Raw genomic sequence first — 23,033 nt, 5'->3', positions numbered from 1 at the left:
TCGATATATAAATTAAACCGGTTTGCAAATGATTTCGGTTGATATTAAAAATTTGGTTTACACCTGATTTCGGTTTACAAATTAAACCAGAAGATTACAAATGTTTTCAGTTTATAAATTAAACCAGTTTACATACAAACCGGGTTTAAAACTAATTAACTAACCAAAACATAATTAAGCTTAACCTAAACATAAGCCACCGCTACCAGAGCGTCCGCCTCCAGCCTCCGCATGCAGCGCCTCCAGCCTCTAGAGGCATCCGCCTCAAGCCTTTGTTCTCTTACTCCAGCCTCCACAACCTCTATTCGCTTACGCCAGTCGCATACCTCCTCTGGTTCTTCTTCACACGTTCAATTCTTCTACCTTCACCAAAATTAAGACCACACATAAGAGAGATGATGAGATAGTAGTTATTTGTAGCTCTAAAAAGGAGGAGGGGATTCATTACCATTGACATAGCCAGTATGGAGATGGAGAGACATGGAGCCGTGGGAGAGAGAAAGAGGGAGTCGGAGAAGATGGACGTAGGAGCAACACGCTTCTCTTGCCTCAACTTAGTAAAGTCTGCTTTGTTAAGCTTAGTGAAACCCCTAAACAAAAGCCACAAAATTCATGAGTTCGACAGGGGAGAGAGATGGAAAAGAGAAATCAGTGAGATAAGAGGATGAAGATGGAAGAAATCAGGAAAATCGGTGGTAGAGGTTGACAGAGGAAGAATAAAAAAAACTGGGAGATAGAGGAGAAAAAGTTACGACAGAGGAGAGAGAGGGACAAGAGAATAAACACAAAAGGGTTAAATCTGACCATTGGATTAAAGTATATCAACGGTTAAGATGGTGATCCGCGCACTTTTGTATTAGTGGTTCATATTTTCAGTCCCTTTGTGTGTTTATTAACCAAAAAAACATTTCTGTTGTTTGTGTTTTGTTATTTTTTTTTGTCAATTGTGTTTTGTTATTTATTTATTTAACTTTTTAGTTTCTATAACATTTCTTTTTTTTACTATAACACACTTGTATAAAGTTTTTTCTTTTAAAGAATTAAAATTTAGATTTCAGGTTTTTATTAAGTGGAAATATGGTTTATATTAGGAGTTAGGGTTTAGGGTATGGAGTTTGATTGAAGATTTAAGGTTTATGTTTGTAAGTTATAACTTAACAATAAAAGACTAAATTTTAAGTTTAATTTTAATATTATAGGTTATGGTCTGAAAAAAATAGAGTTTTAATTATTTATTTTTTTGTAACACAAATTAGAGTTTTAGTTATGTTTTGAGTTTAGGGGTTAAAACATACTTGGTTTTTTGGAGTTAAATTTTATAATCAAGATTAAAAAAATAAATTATAAAGTTATAAAGTTATAATTTTTTAAAGTTTGATAATTACAAATGTTCATTTTGAAATCTACTATAAGTGTTGGATGTTGAAATTTAAGGCATGTTTAGGGTTTAGATGAGGTGGATTTTTTTTTTTAATTTATTATCAGTATTAGATTTTCTTTTTATCATATTACTAGTTGTGCTATCTTAGGATTTTATGATGAAATATTCACAATTTAGGATTTAGGGCATGTTTAGGGTATAGAATTTGAAATAAAAAAATCTTTTTTTTTTCAAATTTACTATTGTTGAAATGTTAATTGTCACATAAATTGTAGTGCAAAATGTAAATCAAAACATTGCAATTTGATCTATATATAAGAAAATATATTTCATTAATTTTTCAAAACATAAATTATTTCATTTGCTAAGTCTAGGAACTTCATCTACGAACCAATGTCTCAACAAGCTTTAACATATATCAAAATTAAAATCAAAGAAACCTAAATCATTCTTTGAAGTGAATGCAAGTCTTTGTGGTCATCCTCTCATGGAAAGTTGCTTTGAGACTAACGCACTGCCAATACAACAACACTAGAAGCAAGCACAAAGAAGAAAGTGATCATACAATCCCCAACGTGTTCTTCTTCTCAAGTAGATTTGAAGTCAGGACAAACCGAGAGGATGACGATAAGAATCCGAATGCACGGTCGCAGCCTTCACAATCTCAGCCCGACACCGAGACCCGGCAGTGAAGATGCTCTGGAGCAAGGATTCCATTTTCTGTACTCTGGCACTCGCAACCCTTGAAGCTTCGTCACTCTGTACTCTGGCACTCGCAACCCTTGAAGCTTCGTCACTCATCAGGCTCTACACCATTCCAACTGAATCAATACCTAGCAGCCTTTAAGATGGGTTCAGTCATCTGCAACAAATATGAAACTTAAACTCAGTAATAAGAGCTACGATCAGATTCAGAGAAAGACAAATAAGATCTCACCACAAGCTATCAAACTGCAGTTTCAATACAGTCCAGTCACAGCAAAAGGCGATTCAGACACAAGACAAGCTCCTCAGATGCAAGTAACTCACCAAACAGCAACAGGTCTTGTGTATGAGAATGCACTCTCGAAGAAAGAAGAAATAAACATGCATACCTGATAATTAAGAGAAACATAAGCTTTAAAATTTGTTCATACATGAGCTTTATAATTGTTCTTAACTAAAGGAACGAACTTTGGCCATCATCAATGAACCGAACAGCTTTACGCTCACGCTCCCTAACATAAAAAATCAGCATAAACTAATGCTTACAATGATACTAAAACTGTTTCTTAGACAGAGATATTCATACAAAACATAACTCATTTTCTTGGGCAAGATATATACGATTCCAAACGTCCATAGAAACAGAGACGAACACAATGAAAAGCAATGCCAAATGCTTCGGCCTTTTGAGATGATACGCTGGATTCATATATCTACATAGCCCAAAACCAGTTATCGATCTACCTCTTGCAAACAAATCCAAATTCCACTCAGATACAAACATCATAAGCCTGAGACTGTGTTCATGCTTAGAGGGTCAACACTCGATTTTTTAAGCCATCTTCAACACAAGAGCCAAAAGAAAAGAGTCTTAGCTCAGAAGCAACAGGTTACCTGAAATTAAACTTCGCAACGATTTCCTTAATCTCATCGTCAAAACCATCTTCAAACTCGGGTTGCTCTGGAAACAAAGATCAGAAATCACAAACCCTAGAAAATCTCCTTGGAACCAGAAGCACCAGAAATGTCTGCTTCTTCTACAAAAGAAACAGAGTAGCTAAAAGAAAATGTGAGACCAAATCTAAGGGAGAAAAACTATGGAAAGCCTCAAAGGTTCAAGCTTTAGCTTATAAACATAACAGAGATGTTACCAGGCTTGCAGAAAGGCAGCCGATGTTACCGTCACTGAAACTCCGTCAGCATCTCCGCCGTGGCTCCGTCTCCTCCTCCGTTAATACTCTTCAATCCCTAGATTTAGTTTCACTGATTCGATTTCAGTAAATCGATTAAAGGGAAACTTAGAGAAACAGATGACCCATAATAGATGAAGATGGATGATGAAGAAGCTCGATTGAAGCAATGGAGAGAAGTTTATTCTTTTTTGTCACGAATGGAGAAGAAGATAAAATAGAGAATTTAGGTTTTTTTTCTTCTGAAAAAAAAAAATGAAAAGACCTAGAGAAAAAAAAATAGTTCTACTAAAACAAAATATTTTGGTGGCAAAAGTGATATTTTCACTAAGTATTTGGCACCAATGAATTTTACAAGTATAAAAATTGGATTTTTGTCTTCCCGCTTCGTAAAAATCCTGCAAAATACTAAGTAGCGTTGATTTAATGCTATAATAGAGTTAAACATCCAAACTACCCATTTTTAGTAGCAGTTTGTGAATTCGTGCTACCGTGATGTGCTATCAATACTTATATTTCTTGTAGTGATTCTTCGAATGAATCAAAGGACTTTTGAAGCTTTGTGCAAGATGCTAGCTGAGCGATATGGATTGAAAGAGTCTCACCATGTCTACCTTGAGGAATCTGTTGCGATGTTTCTCGACACTGTTGGTCAAGATAAGACTAAGCGGGATATTGCTGCAAGGTATCAAAGATCATTGGATACGGTCCAAAGGAAGCTTGATGATGTTTTGAGTGTTCTTCTGAAGTTTGCGGATGATACATTAAGACCACAAGAAGGCGAGTTTGGAAGAGTGAGTCCTGTTTTGAGGAATGATGATCGGTATTGGCCTCATTTCAGAGATTGTGTTGGAGCACTCGATGGAACTCATGTGTCGGGTCGCCCTCCAAGTCAAAATGCAGAAGCATATAAAGGTAGAAAGCAAGATCCTACAATGAATGTTCTTGCTATATGTAACTTCGACATGAAGTTCATATACGCATATCTCGGTGTACCTGGTAGAGCACATGATACAAAGGTCTTGACTCATTGTGCGAGGAATGAAGCTTCTTTCCCACATCCTCCTCCTGGAAAGTATTATCTTGTTGACTCGGGATATCCGACCAGGACGGGGTATCTTGGTCCGCATCGGAGTATGCGATATCATCTTGGTCAGTTTGCTAGAGGAGGACCATCAGTTAGTGCACGAGAGTTGTTCAACTGAAAGCATTCAGGATTGCGATCGGTAATTGAGAGGACATTTGGAGTATGGAAAGCAAAATGGAGGATTTTGGATCGTAAGCATCCAAAGTATGGTCTGGTCATGTGGATTAAGCTCGTGACAGCAACGATGGCACTACACAACTTCATATGTGATTCACATCGGAAAGATCATGATTTTGTACAATGGCAAAGTGATGATGATGGAGAAGGAGAAGCAGAAGGAGCTGATGGTGATGAAGAAGAAGGAGAAGAAGGTGGTGATGATGATGATGATGATGATGATGGTGGTGGTGGTGGTGGTGGACATATTGTATATGAGCCGATCGGAAAAAGCGATGGAAGCTTTGCGTAAGAGCATCACACATGAATATGGTAGAGGTCGTTTACCGTATTAAATTTACCATATTAAATGTTTTAGTTATTGACTTTTTTTTTTGCTTATAACTTTGATTATCAGTTCTATGTGATATTTGAAATATTTGTTTTATTTATTATGTATTATTTAGCTTTGCTTATGATAAAAAAATGTTGTTAAATTTATTACTTATTAAATATAATATTTTGATGAATGTAAATATTACAAATTTAAATCTACATTTTATTTATTTAAAATACAATTTTACAAATTTAAACTACATTTTATTTATTTAAAATACAATTTTACAAATTTAAACTATATTTTATTTATTTAAAATACAATTTTACAAATTCATAAAATTCATAAAATTGAAATATGAAATAAATGAAAATTGCGTCTGCGGCAACCAAACGAACAAAACTAAATCTACTTTCTTCAGCTGCGGCCGCGGCAATGTCCTGCATCTTCGAAACGAACAATAAGTTGCGGTTGAGTCTGTGGCTGCGGCTGCGGCTTCGTCTGCAAAACAAACAACAATCAAACGAACAGACGCAGCCGCAGACTCAACCGCAGCCGCAGGAATCTGCGGGAACCAAACGAACAGCGCTATTAATTGTAGACTACTATGCAGATCTTGAAATAATAAGTTTCAAGGGATGAGTAGTGGTCAACGATGCCGTCTTTCTTTTTATAAGGAAAATCCCACGAGCTTCACTTTACAACTAAACAAAATCAACAATAGAAATTGAAATAAGCTACAGCTGTTTAGTAGATGAGCAAGTATTAAAACCCCCTAGTTAATTTTTGTTGCTAGCCTGTACGTATCCAGTAAGCAAATCAAAGCAAACTTAACCACGTTATTTCTAACGGGTTAAATGGAAAGCCCGAAACAAAAACAAATAATAGAAAATAAAAGAAAATTTAATACAATCAACAAGATTGACCATCGGTGTAGCAACGGAGTCTCTTCACCGGATAATCATGCCGGAAAACACCATGGGACGCAGCTGCTCGCCACTCTTCCACCAGCAAAGCGTCAAGCTCAACCTGATCAACGGCTCCAGTCGCAGCTCCAAGCAACTCGGAGAACCCACCTGCACGACCCGGAGGTTTGGACCTCCGACGACCGGCACCGACGGGAACATTCCGGAGAGCTCCACCGGCGGTCCAATAACGCTGACAACCTTTGCAGAAGTGACGTGGTTGGTTAACGTTGTAATTATTGAAGTAACAGAATTTAGTCTCCATGCTCTTGCATCTCGGACATGCTATTATCTTGTCTGGACGCTTCTCTGCCATTAGATCCGATGATGATGGTGATCTAACGGCTGTTTTTGTTTGTAGCTCTGGCTGTTGTTCCTGCCCTTCTTCTTTCTTAATCGTCTGTATGATATTATTATTATCGGCGTTGAATGTAATGGTTTTGCCAAAAAGTTTAATCCCTGGGGAATCTTTGGTCGCCATGAAAATGAGAGAGATATAGATAGAGAAAAGGGAGTTGTAGCTAAGTTTCTTGCAGTGATGAAAGAGAGAAGAGACGTTTATAGGATGAAGATTTTGATATTTTTTGTTTTCTTTTCTAAAATATTATTTTGAAACATTATTATTATACCTTTTACGTAGGAAAAGAGAGAAAAGCAATAGTGCTAGTAGGGAGAATATATATATATATATTGTTATAAACCAAATGATCATCGACCATGGACCACTCCGTACTGCAGGCCCAATCCGGGACATGATAAAGACAACCAGAGACTATGTGTTTATCTAGTATATATTCCATGTATATCTGTAACATAGTGTTTATCCTTATCCTTATCTTGTTAGGATAAACATGACCTTAGGATAAACATGACCTTATGACGGTCTAATACCTTGTATATATATGGAACTTCTGGTCGACAGTAATAATAACAGAAGTATTTCCCCAACACTTCATTCACAACACGTTATCAGCACGATAGACTCCAAAACCCTGAGACAAAACCTAACCTAAAATCCGTCACACATAAACCATAATCCAGGCGCAACTTAAGATCGATCTATCTCTCAAACCCTGAGGAACCAGACGACGAGCCACATATCAAATTGAAGCTCTTGACGAGACGAATCCATCAGCGAAAACCGTTCGTCGATCCGATATCAGACGCGCCCACACTTGCAGAAACAATACACGGCGCCGTCTTGGTCTTTTGGAACCCTAATTCCGAAAAAACCCCAAATTGTTCTTGCTTGCGTTCCGGCTTACAAACACCCGATCAGCTCCAGCCCTAAGGTCTTCCTGATCCTAGACGACCTCAGTTTCCAGTTCACATCACAGCCAGCTTGAGTTCCCAATCAACCCGCTCGCGAACTCAAGAAGAAGACGCGTCTCGCCTCAGCACGCGACCGTTCCAGCTCGTCCCATCTCGTGTCCGTTCGACGTTTTCTTGGTGGTCCGGGTTCTACAATCTGCAAAACAAAGGTAATCCTAAATTCTGAGAACATGAATCGAACCTGATTGTTTGTAAAGATTGAAACCCTAAAAAACTAATCTCTAAGATGAAAGCCTTAAAACAAATAGATCAAACCCTAAAAGAGTAAATCGGAGCTCGAATAAGTCCGGTCCCCTAAACCATAATTCGAGATTGATCCATTGATCAATTAAAATCAAAGTCTTAATGATTTTGAATCTCAAATCAAACTCTCTTGATCAAAGATCAAAGTTTTCGAAATCCCCTGAAACCCTAATTTGGAAAAACGATTTTAAAATTGTTTGATTTGAAATTTGATTGTTTGTTTGATCACCTAGAGATATTGATTGTTTAAACTCGAATCTGTATTGCTTGACATGTTTAAACTAAAAATCCTAATTAAACTTGATAAAGATCTTGATTATATCATCTCATGGCCGTGTGGCCTTATTGCTTTCATAATCGAATTTGATCATACCTAATTGATTGCAATTGAACCTAGATATTACTCTAAGGATGACATTGAATTGAACTAAATAGCTGTGTGGCTCCTACTTGGCCGTAAGGCATATACCTTGGCCGTGAGGCATTGTTTGAAAGTTTAAATGTTTAAAACTCTAAATCTCGTTTTAAATCCTAAAGGCCTTGAAACCTTGTGTTTGAAATAAGAGGACCTTAAATCTGAAAAATACATTGATCCACACCTTAAACCGTATGGTTTTAAGAAAATGCATCATTTAGAAATTTTTTTCTTTTGATCCGTGTGTGGCATTGATATGAAGCATGAAAAATTTCAAAAAGATTACCTGTTTTGAATAATGATTTCAGATGTCGAGTTTCATACCCTCAGATTACAAAGCCCTTGATCTCTCTGGAGTAATTATCTTGATTGGGCTATAAACACTTCAGCCGTCTTGAAGTCTAGAGGACTTGGGAAGTGCATCAAGTATGGCAATGACACCCTTGCGTGTGAAAGACACAGAGCCATAATGATTATGCGACACCATCTCTGTGAGGACCTAAGAGACGAGTTTGGATATGTTAATGATCCTCATAATCTCTGGTCATTTTTGAATTCTAGATTCTGTGAGCCATTGTTGCACGAATCCAAGAAAAAATGGGAAGCTCTAAGGTTCCAGGATTTTGAATCCGTGGACAATTATCACTCTGATCTTATGAGAATCACCTATAGTCTTAGACTATGTGGTGAATTGGTAACAAACGAGGATTTGTTAAACAAAACTCGTGACACATTCCATTCAGAGGAAGTGTTGTTATCACATCAGGCCAAAGGTTTCACCACCTATTATGACATGTTCTCATATTTATTAGACATTGAGCAAAAGAAGCAGAAAAGGATGGATAACATCAGACGGTTTAATGACATCATGGATATATATTATGAAGTACTAGACAGTGAGATGAAAATCCCTGAAGCTAATAAAGCCACATTTGATAAGAAAAGATCTGAGGAGGATTCCAAGTGGACACTCATGGACCATGAGGTCGGATTATACATTGAATAATTTTCCGACATTCTGATTTTATGTTTTCATATCTGATTTGATTTATTTGTTATTCATTTATGTTATTGAAATAAAAACGATTTTGTCTTTATATATTATCTTGCTTGGTCTTGCTTGATGATTCTTGATTAAATAATAAATAAAACCTTAATAAAAGGATAATCAGTCCACTGATAGTTGATTTCATGCATGGTTTAACTTTACCTTGATTGTATAGGTTTAATTTTACCTTCCTGCAATCACATAAAATCAATTGTTGGGTGTAGACTAATGAGTCAGTTCACTGATAGATTGATTTCTCGCATAGATTTAACTTCATCTTGATTGTATAGGTTCAACTTTAACTTCCTATAATCACTTGAAATCAATTAATTGGTACTGACAATGGCAAAAGACACGACATTATTCAGACCCATTGAGTTATAAATGTTTTCTACATTGAACCAGTGAGCAAAGAAAATACGATTCCTTTCAGATTTTTGAAAAATCGCTTAAAAGCATTATGAATGCCTATACCCATATTTTCTACTGATTTATTATATGCTAAGGATAAGTATGAAAGAGACATAAAGCCATGGTAACCAGTATAGTTCACCATGAAATAAACACTTATGGCATGACCAGATTAGTCATCTTGATCCAAAACATGATGAAAAATTAATTAAGGCACAAAAGTGATCCTATAAAATCTCACAATGTGTTATAAGTACACAAAAGGGAAAATTATTAAAATAATTAAGGCTCCACTGTCCTAAGCACTACGAAATTATGAGTATGTTCATGAGGGGGAGAGAGGACTAAAACCCACAGTCCATGATCATATCATAAATTCGGATTCCATGGTTTACAACCATAATATACACGGCTGGAAAGCTTTAAAGCTCTCACTAATGGTACATCACCCACGTCCAGCCTAAAGCTTAAGGACATTATGTATATAAATATTGATTTACATCAGGCCATACATGTAAGCATAGACATTCCCACCTCTGAATGATTAAGGGTCATAAACCAGACATATACACAAACCATCTTAAGAAAATACGAATATTCCACCACATATATGTGTGCCATTTAAGATGGAACCTCAGATGAGGATTGAGAATATATATTAGATAAATAAGACTTCTTCCATGAAACTATAATGTATCTTGTGCCAAACATGGATGATTTAATCAAGTGGCCAAGAACACAGATTACAAAAGATAGTAATCTGATTATCCAACTTTGAAAGGAGAAAGTTATCAGGCTGATAAAGAGTAAAGAGTAAAAGAGAAATATAATGGTATCAACCATAGTTGTCTTGGCAAGATCCTCAGACCAAAGATTATGATCTAGACATTCTAAAAGAATATGATCAAAAGATATAAAAGCTAGCAGAAGTATATGCCAGACACACTGACCCGAAAAGAAAAATGACTATGTCATACCAGCTTAAGCACCACGAATTTGATGTCTAAGAGACACAATCAAGTTGCTACAATGTCTATTAGAGATAGACAAATAAGTTCCAAACAATAAGGAACCTCGGAAAGTAATGAAAGGTGCTCAGAATCGTACAAATCCGAATTTATAAGAGAAACCAGTTCAGACAGAGAAATAAGGTTGCGCAACCACACATCTAAGGTACCAGACCATGTAGTTTGGGACGCCAAACTGCAAGGTATAAAGGTCTTGGATAATAAGATCTCAAAAACTAATTAGATCATGTCTGGAACAGTATGAAACTAAAGATAAAGAGTGTTAACACCAAAGATGTATTTACATACATAAGAGCTCATAAAAGATTGTAGTACTTGGGATTTGAAGGATATAACCTGAGGATCATGAACCCATGTAGAGTACTCATAAAACCTATATAGGGACGTGGGGTGTTCAAAGAATTCAAAGTAATTATAAGACAGATGGGCGTAGTAACCATGTACATACAGAAAAACCATCTAAGAAAGAAACCAGTGAATGGATCTTGTGAGATAAAAAATTCTGTGAGATTAAAGGACATGACCACATGGTATAGTGTGTCCATGTTCCTTTTAAATAACGTTCAAGTATAGCTTGATTACACAAGGATACTCACAAGGACCAATGAACAATTTATAAAGAGATATGCTCCTATATGGTGGATGCTACTACAGAAAATCAAGTTTGATTTTGTCTGGATATTTACTAAAGAAATAATGGTGTAGTAAGTAGCAAATGGATCACTGGATAAAGGTATCAACGTACCATAGAAATATGAGAAAGAAATTCTCATAGAACAAGCTTTATTCCTAAGTTGTTTATGGATTGTAATATACAGCAGCTGTAAGTAATATGAAAGACTAAGTATTTACTTAGTGCAGTCAGTCCATACAGAAAATATTATAATTCCTTGTGATCATAATAAAGACCAACTGAGAGAAAAAAGTTTAATTGTTCAAAGGTTCAATGATACAAGTTATCGATTGATTAAACAGGCTATGTTTTACATATGGAAAGTCTGTAGAAAAATCATAGCCGTGTGTGTGTGTATGATTAAGTCAGCACGCCTAAGTGAGAACCATAAACCACGATAGTGACCAGAAGGATGTTTGGTCATGGCTTAATGATTATAAGCATTGCTAAAGCAAGAAAAGATCGATAACCATGTACAAAGGACATGAGTGTATGACTGCGAATTCATTGTGTGATGAGTTTCATTGCAGCAAATAATTATTAATGGTATGACCTTAGACACTCATGATTATGAACGAATATAGACAAGGTCTATAGCTCAACATGGATCGACAAAAGAAAATAAAGAATGATTGGTTACAATGGATAAAGCCATTGGCACATACGAAGAGATATAAGTCCGAATGAACGAAAGATATGAAGTAAATTTGTTCGTATGTGTTCTGGGTCTATGACTCAATATATATTGAATGTCCACGTTTTGGGAAAGCCATATAACCAAAGAGAATTCGTGGGACATGAAAAAGGACCTGCAAGTAAAGTTTTATTGCAGATTATAAAGTCCATCCGAGCACCGTTTGAAGCACCATCAGTTCAACCAAGACATGGAGTGATCAGCAGCAAAGATGTACATCCTGACCACATCTTAATGGAGTTCCAAAAGACATACCAACGTCCAAGACTTACAAGTTCATTCAAGGAGAATCCAGCTGATCATCTTCACCAAATCATAGGCAACTTCAACGTTCAAGAAGACTCGGATACCAGATGGGAATGCGTCTACTACAGTGATGCATTCATCTGGGGGAGTTCATGTGTTGTACTCTTTTTCCTGTCCTTGGTTTCCCATTTTGCCACATTGGTTTTGGGGTTTTTCAGGAGAGGTTTTAATGAGGCAACATTAAGCATGCAACGAACCTGTACCGGATGTGTCGATCAAGGGGGAGTGTTATAAACCAAATGATGATCGACCATGGACCAGCCCGTACTGCAGGCCCAATCCGGGATATGATAAAGACAACCAGAGACTATGTGTTTATCTAGTATATATTCCATGTATATCTGTAACATAGTATTTATCCTTATCCTTATCTTGTTAGGATAAACTTAACCTTAATACCTTGTATATATATGGACCTTCTAGTCGACAGTAATAATAACATAAGTATTTCCCCAACGCTTCATTCACAATATATATATATATATATATATATATATATATATATATATATATATGAAAATATGTAAGGCACATTTATTGCTTACTACATTCAGAGATATATAGAGTTATATGTCCAAAAAAAAAAAAAGAGTTATATGTATCTCGATCCATATCAGAAATGTGTGTATTCTTCTTCTTTCTGTCCAAAACTGTGTATTCACTATTCAGTACAGTATCTATACTCTTTCCGTATATTTTATCAAAAAGTTTTTCTGGAATAATGCTGTTTAGCCTTTTTCATGACTTATCAAGCTTTATGTGAATTTTATAGCTTTTTAGTTTTTAAAACTATATTTTAGTCACTAGTCACTACTGATATTTCATGTTTTTTATTGGCCAGCTAAATTTGCCAACCCTCATTCATTATGAACCATATTTTGGCGTTAAAGAAGTTAAAAAGCAAGTGTAATTAGTTAGATAAACAGAACAGTAACTAAAATAGTGCCTAAGATTTGTATAACAACTTATATTCTATATATTTTCTTGGGTAAGAATGGTTTTGATTAAGTTACAAAAAAAAAAAAAAAGAAGGAATGGTTTTGATCGATTAAATTTGGGATTCTTATACTTATTCAAACAATTTTTAAAGAACTTATAAAAAAAGATGTATATGTGTGTTTAAGGGCATTCTTATTAAATATCATTCTGAAATGAGATTGTGCGACAATAACAAAACAAATGCCACCATCTCAAAACAAAATTAATCTCCATATAGATGTATAGTATCCTATTTAAATTCGAAGAAGTATCATCCAATTCTTCTTATTTTCATAGTTTTATTTGAAACTTTCTTATTTTCATAGTTGACTAGCATTTTTAGGTGATTCAGTGGCATGAGCCGAGACTAAACTGAGTAGGTAACTCTGACTTTTGCTTTACTGCTCAATCGTCTAAACATCACAACTATAATCTGACAAAGCTTTTGTAATTTATGTATCTCTGTTATCCTAATTTTAATGACGATTTTTAGAAATGTAAATACGCTAACTACATGAGAAATGGAAAATTGAAAATTGATATATGTTCGGTTCCATAATATGATTTTAGATATACATGATAATTATTTAAATGAACTTGAAGATTTGGATTTGGACAAAGCCGCCAAAGAGAAACAGAGTTTAGTGTGTTGCGTAGAAAATGAGAAGAGATTAAAATAGCGAATAGGGACCAGCTTTCAATTCCAAGGCATCCTTCCATTTTCTTCATTCGTTTTATTTATTTCTCCAATATGTAATATTGTAGAGAGATTTGAATTTCAGCTGAAAGAAGAATAAGTTAAGTTTCTTTATGTTTTGTATGTACTTTGTTTACCAGAAGAGTTCGATTTATACTTAAGTTATGAAAGGTAACAAATAAAAAACGTTTAGTTGAGTATAAAGTTATTTCAGTTGAGAACTGAGATGCAATGTTTTTTCTTTAAAAGAGTGCAACACGAAGATTTTTTCCAATCATCTATCCTAATACTACTCTTGTCCAAACACATTTAATTGCAGAGTTCTAAAGAGAATCAATGCATTAGGACTGGTATGATCGCTCCACGCAATGATCTTTCTGTATAGATTGACATAAATACAAATTAAGAACTTGTAAATTAGTTTAACATTTGAATTTATTTTATTTAAGGTGTATGATTATACAAGGTAGCATGTATTTTGACATGACTACCAAACATCTGATTTGAAGGAGACTAAACCAAGTGGAAGGTACGTATATTTTATATTTTGATGTTTGATCTGTTAGGTTAAATGCTACCAACCCATAATGGACCATCTATATCCCTTCTTAGTTCTTATAGGTAATGGATAGCGTAAGTTTGTACTAATAGTTTTAGCAATTTTTTTTTTTGAAAATAGTTTTAGCAATTTTGTTTCATCGATTAGTAGAATGGTTGAGTAAATATTTCCTCCCGAAAATAAAATAAACTTGTCTATAGGAAAAAAATTAAATAAAGTTGAGTAAAGCATGTTTTTAAAAGTACTTTATTTAAAATCACGTACGTTATTAAACACAAAAGAAAGTGTCAAAGATGAGAGAAAGGGAAAAAGAGGAAAAGAAAAAGAAAAAGGAAAGCACTAATCGAATTCACGTTTCTCTTTTCTTCTCAAATTCGTGCTTTTATAATATATATATGTTTTCTCATTGGAAACTTTATACTACATAGTCGCAAGAAAGAACACCTTTATAGTACTTTTAAGAGAGATCGACTTTCCGTTACATAAAAACTGAAGAAAAGTTTAATAGACTTATTCAAAAAGAGAATATAAATGTGCGTAAAATTATATATGTAGAAGCATAATTTCATCCATGATCATATATGTAGAAGTCATGAATTTTTTTTGTTTTTGAAAATTATGCATGCAAATGTATTCTGATTTTAAACAACTGTATACTCCTCGCAAGGTGATTGAATCTACGCTTATAGCCAAATCGAAATTAAAAGACAATTGAGCTACACTAGTTTGTTTTGTTTATAATTCTATATGAAACTTATACTGTACACAAATAAGATTATTATATGATTTTGTGTTCTTCATTCTAAAATTTCGATCACTTGTTTATGGAGATACACTTTACATTGCGTGCTACATTTCTTAGACAAATGTGCAGTAAAAGGAAGTTTAGTCATGTTCTGCATAGACTAAAACTATATATATGCGTGTGTATATAATTAGTTGTAACTTATAAAGGTGGATTATCCTTTCTTAGGCTATTATTTTCTTCTTACTTTAGGCTTTCAATTGGTTTGGTGACTAACTTTTGTTGGTTCTTGTCTCCTTTAAAATCTTAATCTTTTCAGTATGTGCTTCTTTTGGTTCGGAAAATTCACTTTATAAAAAAGCTTTCTTTTTAAAGAAAGCAAAAATCTTTTGTATGGGTTTTGTTCTTTAATCATATCTTTAATAAAGTGATTTAAAACTAGTTAACGAATAAAGTGCGAAAATTATAATTATTATCTCTCTTTAGTTTAATGTCTATTGTAGAGATATGGCTCGTGCTTTATTGATCTTGTATATAATAAGATAATATATTATCCATTTCTTTCCCAACTTGTCGGACTATGCTCATATATATTTTAACTGGCTGTATTTTAAAATAAATGAGATGATCAAATCTGATTTAGTTTTTCCACATGGTCGTCCATTTGATGTAAATTGGCTCCATAATTTATATGTTTCACAATTTTGAAAATAATTATATATACACTAGGCTTATGAGGAGAACATGTGATACCAACAAGAAGTTTCTCTGCGAGGGTTCCACATTCCATAGTTTTAAAGAGACACTCCATACAATTAATAATGTTTATTTCTATTTTTTGGTCGAAAATCATAGTAATGTTTACTTATTGCTAGATAAAGTGCAATACATTAATAAGATAAACTTTATACATGTTTAGTTTAATTGGGGGAAAGTTGTACCTTTCCTTGCGGATACGTTCATGCATTCGAAATTTTTATTTTCGATTGAGAATTAAAAAATTAGAGAAAAATATGAAGAACTTATGGAGAAAATTTAATCCCGCTGGCTACTGCAGGTAAAATTTAACATCTGGACTTCTCCAGCGTCAAGCGTCCCCTGACCCCGGCCGATAACATTAGGCTTATCGGCTGCTACGGACATTCGCCACTAGTCTGGTTCCACTTCGGTGGAGGCCACGATACACCGAATTATTCAAAAAAAAAATTTAATTTTATATTTCTGAACAAAAGGATCATGAGTCTAAAGGTAGTGTTTTCCATTTAGGAGATTAACGTTATGATGTATAATTACAAGCTAATGAGATTTGTTCAACCTTCAGGTTTGTTATCTTGAGATTGAGAGGTAGTAAAATTTATTCGAGGACTCGTTCGAAAAGTTTTAAACAAAGATATCCAGATTTAAGTGACCGATATTTGGGATGAGTAAGTTTCTTGACAAGGCTTTTCAGGATCTCACGACAAATAATTCACTAGAGCCAAAATCTAAGTATGTTTATGTATAATGGAGCTGAATCCAATATATGCAATTTAGCTTTTGTTAAAAAAATGCTATTTAGCTAAATTATACTGTTTATATGATATATATATTTTTTTTAAATACCTGGTATATCAATTTCTTGATCAATCATTAAACAAGAACATTCAAAAACAACATAAATGTGTGCAGCTATAGACACAATCATATTGTATATTTCTAGCATCTAGTTGAGATTATAATTCTGTCACCCAGACCTGTATAGTCCAAGAAACAACATCAGATGAATATTTTTTTTTTTTGACTAATCATCAGATGAATATTGTTCCCGAAAAAAGTTCAGTTTCCCGTCCCATGACCATAAGGCGCAAACAATTTCTAAGATTTAGTATTCGATGTTAGTGGAATGCGAGTCTGGCATTAAGAATTGTTGATAATATGTTTATCTACGAAGAAAATGATATATAGTACACACAAGAACAAAATATCTATTGTTTAATCTCTCGATTCAAGTGGTAGATATAAGATAATAATTGAAGAAGGCAACATACAGGCGAACTTTACGGCTTAAGGGTTCTGAAGACTTATCTTCTTCGAAGTCTCTTGTCTATTTGCCAACCCACTTTTTGATGTTTCTTTAAAGTTCTTAATTTATAAGCAAAACCATTTAGGCATTTACTAATGGGAAATTATCTCAGATATACTCTTTTAAATGTTGATCAAAAAAAAAAAATGTTTGCCACAAAAAAAATGTCCAAATTTTTTTTTATTAAAAATGCAAAAAAACTCGAATTTTTTACATTAAAAGGCACTTTATCACTTTTCAATTAAATCCAAAGCCACAATGCACTTGCAAAACACTTTCTCGTGGGATATACATAGAGAATATACAGATTTGCCTTTAATGAGAAGAAAAAAAGATTTTTTTAGACTAAAAAAGAGAAAGTATGTTTCTTTATTATTATTTAATGTACTTCTTAATATTTTGTTTTTGCTTATTTTTAAATTAAAAATACATATAAAAAATTTTGTTGATATAATAAATTATGTTTTTTATTATCTATAATTTGATATCCACTTTAATATATTTTTTTGTTATATTTTAAATATCTATTTGTACACGTATTCAATGATTGTGTTATGGATGAGTGATATGTGGATGTTTGAAGACCGTTGATTACATGTAGAATATAAGCATGGAAAGACACATGTGGATGAGTGTGGGAAGATAGCGTGGACGGGTAAGCATGCATGGGTAAATATGGACGGCAATTTGTGGATGAGTAAAATTATGATTAAAATTCAAAATTTAGCATACTACATATCTCATGGTGGAGGATTGTGACGAGCTCAAACCACCGCAGCTTCACTGAGCTCATCCACGACGATGTTGAGCTCGGAATCAATGGTGTGGCTCACCGGGAAGAGGAGCTGACTCGTTTTGACCGATGGTTTTGAAGAAGGAGCTGACTCGTTTTGACCGATGGTTTTGGAGAAGGAGCTGACTCGTTTTAACGTTTTGGTTTGTTTAGCTTTGTTTTCATCATTCAAGCTTTTTTTTTTTTCCCTAGACATGTATGTGGTCGTAATTGGTTTGAAGTATTAATTTGTCTATTCTTGATATTGTGGACACATTGACATCCATATCATAGCCTTTCAATATCTTACATTTTTTTAATCAATGTTTAGTGTTTGAGTTACTACTCTATCCACCAAATCAAGCTTTAATTTCATATCCACAAATTTAAGAGATCTCTCTTGTTCTTTATTCATGGTTATGTTAGTGTTCATATCCACAACATAATCAAAATCTTCTTTCCTGTCCACAGACAAACATTGTTTTTGGGGTTGTGTCATTAAGCTCAGCTATTGTGGAGTTTGATCTGATGAAACTTCTGGAATTTTTACACTCATCTCCGTCCACGCATCTACGTCCATGCATCACCCGTCCACACATCATCCATCCACGCATCAAATGTGTATTAAGGGCAATTGTCCACAGTTTATTGATGGCCCACAACAAAGTGTCTCACATGTAAGAAGTGGCTCTGAATATAAAGATAAGTAAAAAAAATGGTCTAGACAGTAATCAACTCAAAAAACTCTTATATCTCTTGCTTTGTAGATATATAGATAATGATAAATAAATGATTCTTTAATTAATATAATTTCAAATTATAGTTTTTAAATTCGGGTTTTTTATAATTTTTAAGGGATTTCTTTTTCAAATTTTTTTTTTCAATTTTTTTTTTGAAATTTGAAAATGCTTTTTAAAACTATTTTCAAAATTTTTATTTTTAAATTTTTAATATCTATTTTCTATTTTTGAAATTAACTCAACTCCCAAAACTCCACCCTTGTCTTTAAATCTAGAATCTAAGATTAGTTAACACTAGACATATAAAAGTATTTTTACATTTCAATAAAATTTCTTTTACTCTTTTTTTCTTTAAAAGATTTTTTTTTGCAAAAATAAATTAAAAAAGCTATCCTACATATAGAATTCCTCTTTACTAATCTCTTAAAAAATATTTAGTGTATATACTATTTTTTGTTGACAAAATAAAAGTGTATATACTATTTTCTCTTCGACGTTTTTGATCGCGATTGCTTCCAAAATCAATAAGCACAGCTGACAACATAACGAGCTTCTTCCGTATAGTATACAGAACGAATAAAAAATAATATTTTAAAATGCATTTAAAACAAGGATATATTATTATTTGTCACCACTTGTGATTTACGTCAACCTTCAAGAAGAATTGAGCATAACAGCTTTTTATTCTAATATATTTAATTTCTTGAAGATATATATCACGTACGACAAAATCTGCTTATCTACTACACAATACACACATGTATAAGATTCCATACAATAAAAGTTGCCTACATAACAAGATTAAACGCTAATATAGGTTCTCTCCGCAAGCTACGGTTGTCGTTTGCATTGAGTAATTTAGGTTGAAGAGTTGGAATCTTTAGAAAATATCAGATAAACTTTGGATAAAATTAGGAGATTAAAGGACATATATAACGTATTTAGTTTCTCCAAAATCAAGATGATCTTAGTCTTTATGGCATGGGTCATCGTTGTGGAAACCACGTGTGTCAACTTGAATTGATGTTTATGCTATAAGAACCCAAGAATGTCTTTAAAGATGATATAACACATCACGAATCGATAATACTTTTCCATTAAGGCTGGCTGATGCTCGGATCTGATGCAAGAAGTCTCCAGTTTTGGTCTCCTTTTCATTTGCATTTGTTCACCCTCCCTGAAAACTGTTCTTCGAATAGACCTCTGAGAACATATGCATCTTATTCGTAATTGGAAACATATCAAAAACGATTCTTCTGACACTGAACTTATCCACAATTCGAAGAAAACTTTAAGGGTCCTCATAATTATATGCCTAAACTTGTTGAAGAGGTATACCGTTTTCAAGCATAGTCATTGTGATTTGTGACTGATGTGTTAATTAACTGCTTTGTATTCTCATTATCATCAACACATTATACATTATGCATGATAAAATAAGAATGCTTGAAGAAAGTTGTTAATTATGTAAGTGTCTTAGATTTCTGTGCTTTGCTTTCTTCGAGTTTGATTCGTGTTTGTTCACAACAAAATAAATTACAAAAGATGAAATGAGGTAAAGGTGTTTTACGTATCTCTCCATGTATTACTTTCATCTCCATCTTTGCTAGCTACAGCCTGTAAAGGAGAAGAGAGAGGAAGTGAATGAGTGATAGATAAAACATGTGTTGGAGTTAGACCAAAAGAAGCCTAAGATTCTGAACCAAATATAGATTTGGTTTATATAAATATATATTGATGTATAGAGGATGAAACTGGCGTATTGAGTATGCTTGCTCCAAAATCTCACTGATCTTAGAGCATCTTTATCCGGGGATACTAGAGGGTTTCTTAGCGTGTGGGTCCCGCGTAGGATCCACCTTTTTTTAAGAAACCGGTTACAAAAACTACTAAATAGTAGTCGGTTCTTAAGGGTTTCTTACACTATTCGCGGGTCCCACTAACACGTGGCGGCTCACGATTGGTTCGTTTTTTTTTTCTTTTTTTTAAATTCGAAAAAGTAAAAATTAAGAAACCCCATTTGGGGTTTCAGGGATAATGATGCTCTTAGTGTTTATTGCAGGGAAAGTTGTTGACGCAGCAGATAAAGTCGTTGTCATAACCATAGGTCGTCTCAGGTTGGATTGCTGCTTACAATTTGTAAGAAATGAAGAATGTAACCAAAGATTATTAAATGCATCAAGAAGTCGAACATAACTTTATTTCACAAAAAGCACTCACTTGTGTTCTGATTTGTTGCAAGAAGTGGAAAGCTTCAGTCTCTTTTTCGTTGGTACCTTTGTTTGTTTTCCCTGACATTATTCTTCAAATGGACCTATGAGAACATATGCTTGTTTGTATTTCGTAACTTGAAATATATTGAAAATGATTTCTGGCATATGGAAGTGACCCACACAGTACTTAGAAAACTTCTCTGTGCCTTAGTTTCTTGTTAGGAGCAGAAGCCACAATGTACAGAGAGCATTGCGTGGCGAACAAGTTATCTCTGAACTCTCGCGTGGATCTTGATGATTCATTTCAGCAGTTGCATTTACGAACGACGACCTTCCTGTTAAACCACAAGATTTCTCTTCATTTCAAAAACCGTACGTTGTTCATTGATCTACAAGACTCTTCGACACAGTTCGAATTCTACTCTAGTTTTTGCTCACACGCTGACTTTTCCAACCTCTCGTCTGTATCAGAAATTATGTCCGTTTTACTGAAGAGTGGTCAGTCTACCTCGCAAAAGGAAGCTGTCGAAAAGATGAAGGACTGTCGATCGATAAGACAGCATTGGTGTCGGTCGACAGTGATGCCAGAATATGGGCTGAGCGTAATTTATGACCGACTGAAGCCCAGAAGCCACTCAAAATTACCAAAATACCCTTGGACGATCAGAAACCCTATTTAAGTATTTCTAAGCCATTTTTGACGGCTACGCGCTTTCTATTATCATATTCTATTATTTTATCTTAGGTTTGGAGAGAAGATCAATTATCTTTCAGAGATTGATTGGAACTCCATTGGTTTTATCATTGATTTCTTATCTATTATATTATTCAGACTATGATTTGTGTTATTGCTTGCATGTCTGAGTAATTCATCTTGTTAGGTTTAGGGATTTCATGAGCTTAATGTCAAACTGATAATCAATTAGGATTGCTAGGTTATCTATAGATTTCTACACCAGGGTGATTTGTAATACTAGGATCTGGAATAGTTAGAATAGCACGGCAGTGTGACTAATTGTTTGAACCTATAATCATAGGATAGTTGAGAGGCACGAAAGTGCAATCAATTAACGGAACCCGAACTCTGTTGGAGTAGATACCTAGGCTCATAGGAGAGTTGGTCTAGGAATCTAGTTGAACTTAATCGATTAGGTCGTTAATGCTTGTCTGAGGAAGTATCGATCGACACTCAGGCCATAGCATCGATCGACTCTTGCTCCAAGTCAACAAGCGACAGCTGAGACTGGACTTAGACATCTGATCAGCAATTGCATGCGAAAGCTGGATTGCTTACTTATTAAAATCGAGTTCTAGAATTGAATCTATAAACCATTAGCATCCTTGAATTGTAGTTTTGAATCTCTTGATTGATAAATCCCTAGGTCTAGCTATTTCTCGTAACTGTTTACAACCTCAATCAACCAATCGAGCAAATACTTTGTTCACCTTGCTTTCATTTATTTACTGCATTATAAACTATTTGCCTAGCTTAATCTTGATTTCTAGTATATTGTGTGCCCTAGCTCTCTGTGGATTCGATCCCTAAGTACTACAATTTAACCTCTTATTTGAGAGAGTAAAATCACTCCTTAGGGTAATTTGAGTGATATCAAATTTGGTGCCGTTTCCGGGGAGCTTTGATCGCCATTAGACTTGATTAATAGGTTTAGTCTAGGTTTTATTTATTGTCATAGTTACTTACATAAAAAAATTTCTTGTCTTTCATGAACATGCCTATAAGTACCAGAAGCAGCAAGGAGGAATTACTTTTCTTCTTAGACCCAACACGTTTGGAATGCTCGATCCGCAAAGAGAACCGCACATCATCGATCGACACCACCTCTACTACGTCGATCGACACTACCTCTACTATGTCGATCGACACCACCTCAACTACGTCGATCGACATTTGTGACAGAGCGACGATCGACAGTTCAACTCGAACATCGGTCGATACCAATCCGCGAGCAGACATGGTCGCGACACTTGTGCTACAGAGGGATGAGAATGGAGACCTGCATGACCCTGGAGGTCATCTGTGTAATGCAGTAGGTCAGAAGATAGATGGACAAGGGACTGCAATCCTTGAACCATCTGCTGCCACCAAGGATGCTAAAGTTCCTCTTCAGAGATCGTTAGCAGATTTGACCAGGCCTAGTCAGTTCTACACCAACAGGTCTGCGATTCAACCTCTAGAAATCCAGGGATTTCAGATACACCACACACACTACTCTTATGTGGGTCAGCACCCTTATCGTGGTCTTCCTGATGAAAATCCCTCATATTATATTGAGAC

The 23,033-nt window shown here is 34.6% G+C and overlaps 2 protein-coding genes across 2 annotated transcripts; one reads left to right on the top strand and one right to left on the bottom strand.

Moving 5' to 3' along the window:
* The first annotated feature begins 3,845 nt into the window (after window positions 1-3,845).
* Window positions 3,846-4,481, top strand: LOC106413283. Its single transcript, XM_013854084.1, has one exon. The coding sequence runs from the start codon at window positions 3,846-3,848 to the stop codon at window positions 4,479-4,481; it is 636 nt and encodes a 211-aa protein (XP_013709538.1).
* A 1,018-nt stretch (window positions 4,482-5,499) lies between these two features.
* Window positions 5,500-6,507, bottom strand: LOC106413708 (dof zinc finger protein DOF1.5). The gene has a single exon (XM_013854455.3). It carries the CDS (start codon window positions 6,300-6,302, stop codon window positions 5,769-5,771), a length of 534 nt encoding a protein of 177 aa, XP_013709909.1. The 5' UTR covers window positions 6,303-6,507; the 3' UTR covers window positions 5,500-5,768.
* Between the last annotated feature and the right edge of the window lie 16,526 nt (window positions 6,508-23,033).

Source organism: Brassica napus, chromosome C7 (assembly GCF_020379485.1).
Source record: "Brassica napus cultivar Da-Ae chromosome C7, Da-Ae, whole genome shotgun sequence".
NCBI lineage: Eukaryota > Viridiplantae > Streptophyta > Magnoliopsida > Brassicales > Brassicaceae > Brassica > Brassica napus.
This window is presented reverse-complemented; position numbering and strand designations above follow the sequence as displayed.

Coding starts and splice junctions, on each gene's coding strand:
- LOC106413708 (XM_013854455.3), bottom strand. CDS start 6,302: ATGGCGACCAAAGATTCCCCAGGGATTAAACTTTTTGGCAAAACCATT.
- LOC106413283 (XM_013854084.1), top strand. CDS start 3,846: ATGCTAGCTGAGCGATATGGATTGAAAGAGTCTCACCATGTCTACCTT.